At 32.7% G+C, this 15,400-nt stretch overlaps 1 protein-coding gene across 2 annotated transcripts; it reads left to right on the forward strand.

Moving 5' to 3' along the window:
* Nucleotides 1-15,388, forward strand: LOC148599718 (prolyl 4-hydroxylase subunit alpha-1-like). 2 transcript variants are annotated; one of them, XM_088558434.1, is made up of 13 exons: nucleotides 1-235; nucleotides 2,859-3,016; nucleotides 3,474-3,811; nucleotides 4,528-4,579; nucleotides 5,053-5,198; nucleotides 5,665-5,832; nucleotides 6,770-6,816; nucleotides 8,005-8,110; nucleotides 9,548-9,589; nucleotides 10,249-10,287; nucleotides 11,162-11,230; nucleotides 12,577-12,646; nucleotides 14,378-15,388. In XM_088558434.1, exons 1-13 carry the CDS (start codon nucleotides 48-50, stop codon nucleotides 14,455-14,457), a joined length of 1,503 nt encoding a protein of 500 aa, XP_088414560.1. In that variant the 5' UTR covers nucleotides 1-47; the 3' UTR covers nucleotides 14,458-15,388. The 2 variants fall into 2 exon arrangements, with proteins under 2 accessions (XP_088414560.1, XP_088414561.1); XM_088558435.1 differs by lacking the exon at nucleotides 11,162-11,230.
* Nucleotides 15,389-15,400: the final 12 nt, after the last annotated feature.

Raw genomic sequence — 15,400 nt, forward strand, 5'->3', positions numbered from 1 at the left:
CATTCATTTTACAAATTTTATCCCCACCGCTAAATCATCTAGATAAAATGCGGATATTTGTCTTTATTTTGTATATTTTGCTTCAAAGCGTGAATTCTGAACTTTATACCACTTATGTTAATTTTGAGAAATACTATTTTATCGAAGAGGAGCTTATCTCTCTTGTAGATTTAATTGTTCAACAGGAGAAAATTATTCACGGAGAGGATGTTCATAATATTCTCAATATTTCACAGTAAGTTCATTACTTTTGTATTCCAACCCATTCTTGAGGCCACCGGTATAAAAAGTAGCTAGCGAGTTTCTCAAAAATAAGTCACATGAGCTTGGTTCGCGGCCACAATCAAATCTGTAACCACTGTATAAACACGGGGTTCATATTAGATAGCTGGAGCAAGCCCTTACATGTGAATAAGTCGACCAAATAATAATGCACTCCATCATGTATTGGGCAAATAAAGGTTACATATGCTGTATTGGACAAGTTCATTGATCTGGGTTATATATGTTGAACCCCCTTTCGAGTACACATGACTGTGATATTACCATTTCATTCGAGAGTTCATTCTGAACACAAAACAAATTATTGGGTATGTGTTGCACACGATGCATAGGGGCTTGGTTCCACTGTCAAATATGTAGCCCCACTATAGTATATAACCACGAAAAGGGTGACTCAGATTTGGGAGTGCCTCATTTCGACTAATTTTTTTTTCAAATAAAATCGAAAATATTACAATTTACTGCTCAGCAATCACTTGGAAAAAGATGAAACTAATGAATAAACACACGTATCACCATAAAATACTTCTAATTAAATCAACACAATGATTTGAACATTCAAACTCCATATTTCTACAACCGTTTGGACCTAAATATTAAGTGAAACTAAAATAAGTGTGTTATGAACGACTCATTATGTAGATACCCAACTGTATTTTAAACATCCAAAGCTCTCATATCAATAATCAGTATCTGTATAATGATTGAATACTCAGTTGAAAGTAACAATTTTTTTCACCACATGCATATGCGTGTGTATACTAGTCTCTCTCTAGGTTATGTATTTTGTCACCATGGATGTTAAAGGGAAATTCAGGCTATTATTTGCCTATTTTTGCATTTTTCTGAACGAAAATAATATTATTTTAAAGGGTAAGAGATCCAACCATAGGGATTCCCCAAGCACCATTCTATGTCCAAGCATTTTGACTCACTGTTAGTTAACGATTTAATGGTATGGCATTATATATGGCCCAATTTTGTGATGCGATTGATTTAAGTATAAAGAAATTTGTCTAATCTGGATCATTGATTAACTGATCACCCTGTCACACAGTCAAGCGGGTTTTTTGACCGTGAATAGATCGATTATAGTTATCAAGTATTGCAGCTTTGTCGTGAACGGAGCGATTTAAGGATCGTGAACAAAAACAATTGTTAATTTTTCGACAATTTCAGCAAAACTTCAACGTTTACAAAATAATCAAAGACGTTAGTCAAAATTGATGATTACCATATGTAAAATATATATAATAATGCGTCTTTTATCTATTTTGACAATCTTTGTTTTTCTTCAGAAAATGCAAAGAGCATCATATTGCATATTTGTTAACCTTCCGAACAGTTTACGTAGGAGATTCTCACCTTTGCCACTGTGTCATGTGGGAAATTTTTACGTAAAAACATTTTTTATCTAAAAATTAAACTTTTATCATTTTTCACAGAAATTAAAGTAATTTCAACCAAAGACCTCCCACGTATCATACATTTTTATGTGGTAGAAATCTTTCATTAAATTTGTGGTAATCTCCCCCTTAATGTAGAAGCATTAACAGGTATGCTTTTCGCCCTATATATTCACATTTCATATCAATAAGTTCAATGTTAAAGGACAAAACAAAATATTTTGATTCTTTAACCGGCTAAAAATTGGGAAAATCGAAATCGTAATATGATGCGTCTATCAACATGTAATAATATACTAGTACATTGATAGGGAGAAATGTTGCCTTTTGCATTCTTAAAAAAAATGTTTTTTCAACATAAAAGACGTTATCGGGCGTTGATACATCTTTTTTTGGCTTCGTGCCTTTAAACGAACGATGAACACACGATGCACTGTACGAGCGTTTTATTACACCCAAGATACAGTAAGCATCGGTTCTCCCTGCATATTCTAATCGATCTGTCCAAAACCAAACTTATCACATCTGGACTGTTTTGGTCGTGTTAAAACAACATTGTTGGGCGATATCATGTATCTTACGTAATAACTTGTGAAGACTTTGTTTATAGTATGTTAACATGTATACAAGTTCCTTATCACGTGATTTATAAGGGTAAGTCCCTGTAAGAATCAGGCAGTGGGTGAAGTATAGTGTAAGTAAAATCCACTATTTTGAAAGTTTAAATTAACTATTTGCACCATTATAATCATAGAGAAAAAAAAGACATTATCATTTTTTATGTCATCTTGATAAATTACATGTAAGTTATAATTGCATTGAAAAAGAACATTTCAAGGGCAGATAACTCTGTCAGAAACATCATTTTTCTAACATTCTATTGGGAAATTTCTGAGCAAATCCAGTAATGCGGAGATTGAAAGATGGTCTTTTCAAACACCACATCTGATTATGAATCAGGAAAATCACAAAAATTAGCATGTTCACACCAAAACAACACGACCTTTAGTTTTTGACCTGTTGACCTTCAATATATGGTATGAAACGTTAGCTAAACGGGAAGGGCGTGGACGAACGTCATGAAATGAGGTTTTGAGAAGATAACAAGAGTTAACGTATAAGTATTAACTTAAATTCGCAATTATCTAAACTTCTTTTTTTCCAATACAGCATCATAGACGAAACAAAAAACATTCATGGTGAATACTCCGAAAATATCCAGCCGTACTTACTTCATCCAATAAATACCTTCCATCTTTCAAAACGGCTAGCGAAGAGATGGAAGAAAATAACAGAACAAATAATAAAAACAGATACATGTGTCAAGAGTAAGTATTTCTTGAGTATGTTACTTAGTTTCTATATAAATCAAGTTCACTACGCCGTCCCAATATGTTGCACATATAGTCAGTTTTGACTCTTAAACAGGGAAAAAAATCACAAATCATAGTTTATGGCTTATTTGGCGTTATGATTGATACTACTCACAGGAGAGAAGTCAAGGTGTGTTATGATAATGATCGACAAATAAGTAATTATTATTATGTCGCATAGTTGGACGAGTACAAAAAGGGACTGTTTGATTAGTCAAAGGTTCTCGTCCTGAAAAGCATAAAATAAGCCCCGTAGGAAGTTGTATTTTTAACTATAGTCAATCAATCAATTCATTGAAAGCGACAAACATAAGAAAAAAATATTTATCAATAATCCAACTTTAAGTGAAAAAGCATAGTTGTATCTTCTTAAAGAAATTTTACTCCAAGTAATGTTTGTGCACTCGACTAGATTTGAGAGTAAAGCTACAGAACATGGACGACAACATCCCAACAAGGAGACAGTTTGGCAGGATTGCAGCCTCAATGATTTATTTGGAAAAATCCTTTAACCTCACTGTCAGAGATTTAATGGAAGGGGAGATAAATGAGGCAACACCGCAACAACCCCTGACCTTTGGAGACGTAGTGGACATCGCCCGAGCTGTTTACGACGATGAACAATTTTATTATACAGCCACGTGGTTAAGCTATGTGGCCAATCAGATGGAAGAAAGGTCGATGAGAAAAACTGACGAAGACCACTCATTAGAGACGATACTTAGTATGTTGGCATCGGCTTACTTTAAGGTACTGTGTATATGTTTCTAACAATCTGATTAAATTAGACGACATTCTAGTTGTTCGATCCAGTCACTGTATGGTGTAACAACGTTCCATTTCACTTTCTGTTCAGATGACCTTTTTGGAATCCTCACGGTATTTTTACCTTCCAATAATGCTTTCACAATCCTATTAGCTGAAATATGATTGGCTAATATAATCAGAATGTAAATTTTAACAGAAGATTTAATGGTCTGTTGATAGATCCTACAAGAAATGGTTGAATGGAACAAATTGTAGGTCTGTAGATTAGGCTAAAAAGCCAAAAGAGGATTTTATTTCACATGTATAAAATGTGTCGCCAATTTCTGTCCGCTCTTACTTGTATTCATTTGTTTCTTAACACGATTTTTTTTGCCAATACATCCATTTAAAAAAAAGGTCAATAGGACTAAGTTTTTGAATGCAATTAAGCAGTTGCTTATTGCCTGAGTGGAAATGACAAAGCATTTTTGTATTATATATTCTGATATTTAGGCCTGGGCGCCCCAAAACTTTAAAAAGGTCTTTAACTAAGAATATTCTTAACTTCTATGGTAACTCTAACAATCAAAAGTCCTTGACGTTGATGATATCACAAAAAGTCAAGAATTTTTTCAGAGTAACACTTTAAAGATTTGTGGCACTTGGGCCCGATTTTATTTCCATTCTTTTATACTAAATATATATCAATTTGGCTTCAGATGAACCATGTCAGAAAGGCCATTGATACAACCGAGAAAATAATATCATTGGGTGAGTGATTTGACAAGTACCAACCGTCATAAACTTGACAGGTGCAGTATATCTATTTACACACCGGCATAATACTTTGTGAATACAGACACCAATACTGTAGCATTAGAACAAGAGGAAATCAAAGACAAAATAATTCAAAGGCATGATCAAAACGTGGAAGTAAGAAGAAAAGACGATTCACATGACAGAAGAAAATGAAATTACATGTAAAAACTGAAGATAATTAAAACAACACAGCCCAATAAAAGCCGACAGTTTCATGAAAAAGCAATTAATGTAACCTCTGAACTACGGAAGTGCATTGCTTCTTGTAATATTGTATCAGTGTTATCTCGCACACTTTTGGCTTACTTGAGTACATTACAACACTGGCTAGAACCCACAGTAATACAAGAAATCGTTATTCATCGTCATGTACAATGATTATTGACAATTAACTATTACATACATTGTTTTTACTTTTACTATAGACCCGACAAACAGAAATGCAAAACGAAACTTTGAGTATTACAAAACTATCGTGAACAAACAGGAACCAGAGGAAATGGAAAGACCTGTACCATCAACAAAAAGCTTGAGGCTTTATAATAAAGTTTGCAACGAAAATATTGAAGTGGTAAAATTGCGCCTTTATACTTATAAATTCACAAAAACTAAGATCGAAGTAGAAGTTTGTAGATCGCATATTAGGCATGCATGAACATTAACATATTGCCCATGTTGTATGCAAAAATCATGTGTTGAGATATGAATGAATTTGAAATCAAGGGAACCAAGATTCAAATAGTAATTCAATAGACATTTGAAACAAATATAACCAAAGAATGACGAATAGACACAGAAAATAGACACACACACACACACAAAATGAAATAACCAAAATTACAAGTACACTAAAAGAAAAGTAAATGAACATAAAATGAAGATTTGAATTTCGTGTTTTTAAATGTAAAATGATTTTGTTTTTAACCTTTTATGATCTAATATTAGAGCACAAAATGTTTTCTGTTTTCTAGAAATATTTTTAGATGAAAAACAAATTCCACGAAATATATATATATATTGGTCTTTTTTTTTCTCAGAAAACATCTAAAGAGAAATGTTTGTTTTTCCCACTGAGAGATAAAATGTGGTACATGAAGTCTAATATTAAAGCTGAGGTCATCAAAAGAAAACCACTCATTGTTTATTTTCATGAGTTCATCGATAATAAGACAGTTAAAGCCCTTAAATATATGGGCCATGAAACGGTGAGTAGCATATTATTTGTAGCCATGGCTCATCTCACAAAGTTATACCTTCACATTAGATGATCGCTCCATGAGAGTCTACTGACAAGCCCATTCGGCGTCCGAGTTAATGTTTTAGCCAAGTCTGTTTACTGTCAATTTAAGTCTAAATGAAGGCGATCTGATCTCCCCTCTTTTCGTTCACTTTTTTTGTATACCAAATTTCTTTATAATTATTTGTAAATGAATGAATTCGACACTTACTTAATTGACTGTGAGTGTGCTTTTGTTCGTGGAGTACCAATTTTCATGGCATCGTGGTTAAAGTAAACCACGAAATATGATTTTGAACGAAAATAGTCATTTTCTTTAAATAGTGCGACAGGATGACCAAAACCACGAATTAAAGAATGTACGACTTTGCTCTTTTCCCTTATATCACGAAAATTGATACCCACGAATATAAGTACTTTCACAGTAATTGACTTGTAATTCACACGAAAAGTAATTGCTTTTAAAGAGTAATCAAGGGAATTTCGATTCTATTCGTAATCAAAAGAAGGTAAATCAGGGACAAAGATCTGACATGGAAAACAGACAAACACTACAAAGCATGAAATAACCAAAATACATACAAAGTAACAAAAGTAAATAAGCAACTTGGACTCACTAAAAACTTTGAGCATGGACCACTTATACCGGTAGAGTAAGCGTCCTCTACTTTTCTAGAAACACCCGCCGAGTTGTTCATGAAAAGTCAAGTCCTGGGTGGACGAAAGAGGAAAGGAAAAATAAAACACGTTGAACAAATTAAATATTGCTTTGTACATGATACACGGATGATTAAAGCCACTGCAAAAGTAAAGGAACAACTTTAAAAACAATTCAATATTATTCTAAGGGTCCACTAAATGTATGGTGGTAGTTATCTAACCAATAACTATAAATATTTTTGTAGCTTCTCGATCTTATAAGTGGAGATCAGTATAGTCATCCAAGACAGACGTAAGTTTCCCAAACTTTCAAACAGCCACATATTTTAAGATCCAGTATGATGTGGTATATTACTGTGAAAGTACTTTTATTTGTGGGTACCAATTTTCTAGGATTCTTGAATTCGAGGTTTTCAGTATACACATCAATGGAAATCTTCTTTACATTGGTAACTAAATTTTGTGGTTTGGCCTTCCCACGAAAACCATGAAAATTGGTACTCCACGAATAATAGTACTTTCACAGTATTGGAGTTTAAGTTCACATGCTTTGTGTTGTTAGCGCTAAAATATTTAGACGTTTCCAAAATTGAATCCATGAATTCAATTACATATTGCTATATTATATTTGCATTAGTAAAGTCTCTAAGATGTTATTATTGTTACAATTTATTTATCGTCATTAACAGTTATCAGCAAAATGATATATGCAAAGACCACGCTAAGTAAAACCTTATGATGTAAAGCATTTTTTTTTTTTTTTTTTTTTTTTTCTTTTGGCAAAAATTTATTTTCGCACTTCAGATTATCAAATCGATTCTTCTTCTATTAGTTTTGCGATGTACGGGGACTTACTCACAGCGATAAATATGTACGAGATTTCTTGCTTTCAAAATTATCGAATGTAGGTCGCTGGCAAAATAAACTGGTTAAATTATCGTATCAAAATTGTACTTGTCCTTTCTTTCTAGAACAAAATGAAACTTTGTCAGGTAGTAGTTGAATTACGAGTCGAACGTTTTCTTCTTCTACCGAAATGTTCGTCATTTTGGACCCAAATATCGGCAACAAAATACCGAAGCGTCAATAATAGGACAATTCAGATACAAGAAGGTACATGGCCTAAACGTGACAACAGGAAACAGAAACGACTTACACTCGAAAAGGAGACTACATAATAAACTACAATTACACATAAACACTGAACATAAGAAAAACAAGAAATCACTCAGAAAAATAAAGCACTAGCAACATTAATATAAAAATGGTACTGTCATAAAGTGCTACGGAAGGATAAGAATACCCAGCTCTATCACCGATCGTCACATTGCAAGTGAGTAAATCCGCTTATAATCTAGATACTATAATGTAGCTACCAGACGTATTTTTTCAAGACGGGAAATGCAACGAGATCCCTCTAACTACAATGAAGCAACTTTAGGCCAACGATAAACAAAATCTGCTTTATCTTAATTTATAGTACAGGCATTTACGATAAGACTAACTGGAGATGGGTTCCCAGACTGGAGAAGAAACTACATAGTTTAGATATCAGTAACTCACAACCAAGGAATTCAAAATTTAATGTAAGTTATATCTAAAAACTTTTAATCATACAAGATTTAAATACAAACACAAAACGAAAAAAGGAAACGCATCTACATTTGTGATAATTACATATAAGTAAATCTAATAGTTTATGCTTAAGTACCAGTCCAAGTAAATAAGGCAGATCTTATTCATGGTGTAAAAAAACACTGAACAGTGACTTTCCGGTCTAAATATGATACTTAAACACACAAATAATTAACTTGTTCTACATCGTTTTTTATGTAGTTCTAAATACAAAGTTCCTATGGAAGGTGACTCTGTATGCGAGATATCTTGAAACATAATTTTATTTATATTGTGACAACTAGTGAAAATAATTTCAAAGACTGAAAATAATTTATTAGTGATTGTTTCAGAAGTTAGTCTAATTCATTACACTGTAACACATTTGTGATTTATAAAGTCCTCTTGGATTTGATCAATTTCTGAAAATTGAATAGCTGATTAACAATTGTTCTTAAACAAAAGACTATGTGAAACATGTAAGTTCAATATGATACTGCTTTAAATATATTTCGTAAATATATCACGAAGATCTGTTTTTCACGTGTTTTATAATACTTACAGGTGTAAGAAAAACATATATTTTATATTTTCCTGCACTTTATAATTAAGTCAATTCTGAAAATTCTGAAATGCATATCTTTTAAAACAATATCAGAAATCAATACTATAATCAATAGCAGCAAAAAGATGAAGACTTTCAACATTTTCTGTTAAGATTTCTCAAAATTTGACAGTTGTCACCTGTAAATGAGTCACGATTCCCTTTAGTAAAACTAGTGCAACTTGTGTAACAATAAATGCCCTTTTTAAGCAAGTTGGTGATTTTGTTAAGAAATTCATTAAGAAAGTTACCAAATCGAGACTATTTTGTCTTCTTTGGATGAAACCCCTTATTGCCTTAGTGCAAATTCCTTCAATACCTGTATGTTTATGTCGAACAAATCGTTTAGTATTTCGTATTATATCATCAAGTTTTGAAGTTGTCAAATGGAAATAAATATCGCGTTTCTCATGTTGTTTACGAAATATATATTAACGTCATATCAAGATCTGAATAAGCGAACCAAAAACATTTTTCTGGGAAGTTCATTGAAAAGTCGCTAATGGCAACATTTACAATTAACATTAGGACGCTTACCCTACCGGTGCACCTTGTCCATGCTCCTAGTTTTTAGTGGAGTCTGAGTTGCTCATTTACTTTTGTTACTTTGTATGTATGATTTTAGTTACTTTATGTTCTTTGTTGTGAATGCCTGTTTTCCATGTCTGGTCTTTGTCCCTGGATTACATTCTTTTGATTACCGCTATAACCTTGGTTCCCTTGATTACTCTTACATTGTTTACGTCTGCATATACTTCAATACACTTTGCTTATATAAATAGTATATTTTTAATCTTTTTGTTAGATCATGAATGTTGGTCTAGATGGACTAATCAATAAGAAACAGGTAGTTATTAAATAAATTGATGTTTGAAAATTGCTTTAAATGCAAAAACATTTTCCTCAAAGATTTCAAGTATCTTGCTATGTCTGAAAGATGTGAATGATTTAACGCTATGTAATTAATTGTCGTATGACTGTTAATGTGCGTAATTATCACCTAAATAGTCGGGGAATACACTTGAGCATCAAACAAAACATCACACAGGACTGGATATATGATTTCCTTTCTAAAATATGATTTACGTACATCACAATAACTTTAAGAACAAAATCCGACAAAAATATACTAAATGTGCATTTAAACTAATTTGTCGGGGTTAAAACTACAATTTATCGTGTAGCTTTACATTGGCTTCATATAGCAAATATGGACAAATAAATGCTAATGCGTTAAGAAGCTTATACAGTAAGTACAATCCGAAAGAGACATACATGTCACCGTGACTCTACATATATACACTACTACTAGTAGACCTTAAACATCATATGGTAGGATCCATGTATTTCCACTAACATAAAAGTAAATGTTGATTAAGTACCACTTTTAAGTAAATTGAGGGTTTTTTTTATTTCTTATTGGTGTTGAACAAACATTTACAAGTAAAGTCTCGTATAATTAAAAATAGTCAATGTAGGATTAAGTACATGTATGTCTTATTTCAGAAAAGACCACTTCCTCCGGTTGGGTCGTTTATAGTTGGGGTAAGTATAGGATAAAGTATGTAACAGATTAGTGTTTAAGTCATCTTTGCAGATTTTAGTTTCAAATTCATTCCCTGTTAAGTAAAGCACGACTACTGAACATATTCATTTTTGCGAAGTACTAAACAACTTGGGTCACCTTTCCTGCTATAGTCCCCGTCCCCGGATCTTGAATATTCTGTCCTTTCTCTGATAAAGGTCTGCTCTTTCTCTGAACAAATAACTGGTGTAGCATTTATAATAGGGGATTCGATTCTGCAATGTGGTATTACTATTATCGTGGTAAAATCATCAATTGACCAAAAATAATCTTTTAAGTTAATTACAAAATAATGACATGCATAAATTTAAGGGTTGCCGAAAACGGTTCCATTGAGCTTGTTGTTTAACTAAAAAAACGTACTTAATGTGTATTTACATGACACATGGTCACGTTTCGTCCATGTACTTGAATTAAGTTAATACTGAACTATGTTATTATGACGCATCTGTTTGTGTGTGTGTTTCTTTTTTCTTTCTACTCCTTTCTTCCTTCCTTCCTTCCTTATTTGGCCGATATTTTTTTATATTTCGATGGAATTAGAAAAGACAATTGTCGATGTATAGGTCATACGGGTCAGATTTGTACCAATAGCATAATTTGAATGCACAGTGAAAAGCTTTTTTGAACCGAACCCTGAATAATCCGAACTGACACGTTGTACATCAAGTTAAGTTATATTAATTTAAGTTAATTGAACCAAACACCGTCTATACCAAACCATTTTGTAAGTATAAAAGGGGTTCGCTGTAGACAGGTTCCCTGTATCGTGTATTTAAAATTCACATTATTGGTATTAAGTTTTGTCAATAACCCACTAATTATTTTATTCAGCTAACAGAAAAATCTTACGGTGGCGAATTGGCTTTTCCGTTTGCAAAGATAAGAATTAAGTTACAACAGGTAAGAGACTTAGTTGATGAATAACTGGAAAAAGATTAACCCAAGTGCAAAGAACGGGTACCCGAATTCACCGAAATTTACATACTTATAAATGTGTTTATAGTGCTCTCTACACAATTATATTTTTTTTTGGGGTGTGTGTGTCAAAATTTGGAGACTCATTTTGAAGATACTCAATTTTTCATTCCCGTTTCCAATGTAATTTTAATACAAGAAACATTACAAATTTCATACCTGCACTCGCTAAAAGCTGTATTTTATCGTCTTAACACATTTATTTTCTTTTACCTCTGCAAAGCTCAAGGAACCATTGGCATTTATTGAAAATGTATTATAAATGTTAAATAAGGGCAGTCCCTTTATCGATAATGCCCCCTTCACAAGCCATTGTGGTGTTTATTTCATTGACAAAAATGTTTCTATGTAAGTAACTGCTAATAATATATTAACACAAGCACTTTCGTTTAAAACATCTTATATGCCATTACTTACGGAGATTTGCCATAATATCAAGATTCTCAAAATAATGTCAGTTAAATTATCATGATTCTTCATCTTCATTTAACGACTAAATAATGAATGATACATAAAATAGAACGGAGCTACGACTATGCCAATGTCATTTGAGTTTAATTAACTGCCATTAAAACTATTAGCACTATTTTAATTTAATAGTTGATGATATCCAACTTATATAAACCAGTTTATGTTTATCTGTCGTTTTGATTACTTTATCTTTATTTTGGTGTCCATGGAAACTGTAAAGCTGTTGTGTTTACCTGAGCGTAATAAACAATAGCATTTCAAGGGCAACTACATATGGAATGTGGTTGGTGTTATGTTGTTAGAATCAGTCTTTATAAGAATCAGACAGGAGGTGATTCATGCATATCAAAAACCCACCTAATTCAGTTTTATTCCTTGTTCAAAAACAGTTACTGATCACTTAACCAGTCTCATTACTTCATTTTGTTGTTGCGCTTTCGACATAAACATTATTTAAATTATACATGAAATAGGCACTTTGCAAAAGTTATCGTTCTTGATTTTGCTTGTACCACAGTACAACAATAATTTTTTAAAGCGTGAAAATTGATACAACCGAATATTTTCACTTGAAAAAATCCGCCCAAATTAGCAACTGCGAAGTATAACACGTTTACAGTAAATCCTTACTGCAATGCTAAAGCATCTTGAAATGACCCATACAAAAGGTCAGCCACGGTCCATGTTTCAAAGTTCTTCTTGAGCAGTTGAAAAGGGAAAGGGCAGAATTGAATTAAAACCTCGTGTTATTAGCTTTATTTGATTGAGTTCAGATGAATTAGACTATAGGTTATTTTTAGGGAGATGTCTTGTTCTACGAATATAGTACTCAGTTTACGGTGTGTCCTGTAGCGTATGGGGATGTTTGGTGTAAGTAAATAATGTCTAGTAGAATGTCTCATATAGTAAGGCGATAAGTCATGTGAGTATATATTGGCACTTGACAAAGTATAATTTAAACTTTAAATTATATAATGTTCACTTTAATAAGGGCTTTAATAAGAGGAAATATACATAACACAATAATCCACGTAGATGAAAAAAAAACAAATATGCGTAGAAGAGTAATCAAGGGAACCAAGGTTATAGCGGTAATCAAAAGAATGTAATCAAAGGACAAAGACCAGACATGGAAAACAGACATACACAACAAAGAACATAAAGTAAATAAAATAATACATACAAAGTAACAAAAGTAAATGAACAACTCGGACTCCACTAAAAACTGGGAGCATGGACCAGGTGGACCGGTAGGGTAAGCGTCCTCTGCTTTTCTAGAAACACCCGCCGAGTTGCTCAAAAAAAGTCAAGTCAGGGGTAGACAAACGAGGGAAGGAAAACTATGGCCCGTTGAATAAATCAGTTTTCATGGTGCTGATGGATACACCATAACGATACACGAGTTCATGATAACGACCATAAAACTTCTGTAGTGATGACTTCAATCTTGTAGCAACATAACCCTGTTCCAGAAGCCTATTTGTTAGAGTTCTAGCGCGATACAAAAAGTCTGCGTAGTTTCGGCAAGCTCTGGCATAACGTATGAGTTGTGATATGAACACTCCATACGCAGGAGCCGAAGGGATGTTGCCACAGATGAAAGGAAAGTTGACAATTCTGAATGAAAAGTCATCACGTTTGTCGTAAAGTTTGGTCAATAGTTTTCCTTTACTATCGATTTCTAAGTGTAGGTCAAGATATGAGGCTGACTTCACAGTGTCTGTAGTATCCTTTATCTCAAGTTCTTTTGGGTAGATGCGATGTATCAAATCCCCGAAATTAGGATTGTTTAAAGATAATACGTCATCTATATAGCGGAAACTGAGATTGAAGGATCTAGCCAAACGATATTCTTTCTTTCTGATCAGATCAGCTATAAAGTCAGCCTCATAAGAGTTAAGGAATAGGTCAGCAAGTAAAGGAGCACAATTTGTTCCCATTGGAATGCCGACCGTTTGTTGAAAAACACGTCCACCACATTGGACAAATATGTTGTCAATTCAAAATTCCAGCATTTTGTAAACATCTTCCTCTGTATATTTGGAATAATTTGGAATTATTTCTTATAAAGTATGAGGAATCTCTACCAAGAACTATATATTTGTATCTAGGTGTACCATCTTTTTTGGAAAAACAGCAATGTATAATGTTTTTAAGTCGGGATTTTAACTGAGTATGGGGAATAGAGGTATACAGTGTTGAAAAATCATAGCTTTTAATGCTATTATATTCAGATAATAGTCTTGAACTGATTATCTCCAAAAGATCTTTCGAATTTTTCAGGATCCACATTGAATTAATACCACAACGGGAGTAACAAGTGTTATGGTAGGACTATAGACCCTCTTTGACTGTTGTGGGTATAGAAGTTAAAAGTTTTGAAAGAGGTTTGGTGGTACATTTTGCAGATCCATCTATGAAACGTTGTTTGTATGGATTTTTGTGAAGTTTAGGAATCAATTTGAAAACTCAAAATATTTTAAAACACTTTTGTTGTCAAATTTAACAGCACTTCTCACAAAAAAGTTGCTGACAATTAATTTCTACCTCATATTACCATAGGTTTTGGAAACTAAAAGAAAACTTTTTATTTTATTGTAGATGGATTCCAGTACTTATTTGAAGTGCCATACCCACGTGATGTTTGTCCACCAAAGCGACGAGCAAGACGAGGGTACTAGATAAATGACATCATATAGATACCATATGAAACTAAACTGTGTAATACTATAGTTTTCAATATAAAAGCCTTATGCGAACAGATGATCCAAGTAAAGAGTAGAACAGGAGTTAGAGAATTTAGTATTATGCAATAAACTTGCTAACTGTGAAATTAACCATGAAGAATCATTTTATAGCGTATCATTTTATCAATATTGTAGACGATTGCAAACATAACTAAAAAGTATACAGATTGAACTATTATCCTAAATTGTCGCATATCATCTTGCATACAAAATAAAGGCAGTATAGAGGTAAAAGTGAAAATCTTGACTTTTTTTGTTTTTACGACACAGTAAAATTAATACTAAATTTTTATAAGAAACATTCGAAATTATTTGAATCACGGAATTTTTTTCAGACAAAAAACACGAGACATTAAGACTAAAAAAATAAAAAAGGTGTTGATCAAAATATTTTGAAGGGCCAAGAAAAATGGGACACAAGGCATTTATTAGCAAATGCTATTTTTGCCAAACTTTTAAATAAGATAATTTTAAAAAAAAGTAAGAGGATTGGATCCACCATTGAAAATCTTACAAGGGTAAATGAAATAAAGTAAATGCATTTATTATTCAGTGATACATTATGAAATTTTATTATGCAGATTGAAATTGACTATAGAGACTGTACCATTTAAGGCTATACTATACCTAATGTCTGTGATTATTTATACCTACTTATACATTCGTGAAGTGTACTTATTTTTTCTGCAAGAATGTAGTTTTGAGAATGTAATGTATTTCATGTTTTATTTTAGTAGTTTGGTAAGAAAGGAAATTATTTATCATATTATTCATCGTATAATCGCTGCCATGGCATATCTGTAGTTACATGTAACTGAATGGAAAGTTCCGTAGATTAGATAGATAAAACTCACTGTAATTTTAAGCGTCGTTTGTT

This window comes from Perna viridis, chromosome 13, assembly GCF_037379345.1.
Source record: "Perna viridis isolate PV_CMFRI_1.1 ecotype Kerala chromosome 13, ASM3737934v1, whole genome shotgun sequence".
Taxonomy (NCBI): Eukaryota; Metazoa; Mollusca; class Bivalvia; order Mytilida; family Mytilidae; genus Perna; species Perna viridis.

Excerpts from the sequence above, each read along its gene's own strand:
- LOC148599718 (XM_088558434.1), top strand. The coding sequence starts at position 48 with ATGCGGATATTTGTCTTTATTTTGTATATTTTGCTTCAAAGCGTGAAT. Across the intron at positions 3,812-4,527 it reads TGGCATCGGCTTACTTTAAG|ATGAACCATGTCAGAAAGGC; the intron begins GTACTGTGTATA and ends ATTTGGCTTCAG. Across the intron at positions 5,833-6,769 it reads AATATATGGGCCATGAAACG|CTTCTCGATCTTATAAGTGG; the intron begins GTGAGTAGCATA and ends ATATTTTTGTAG.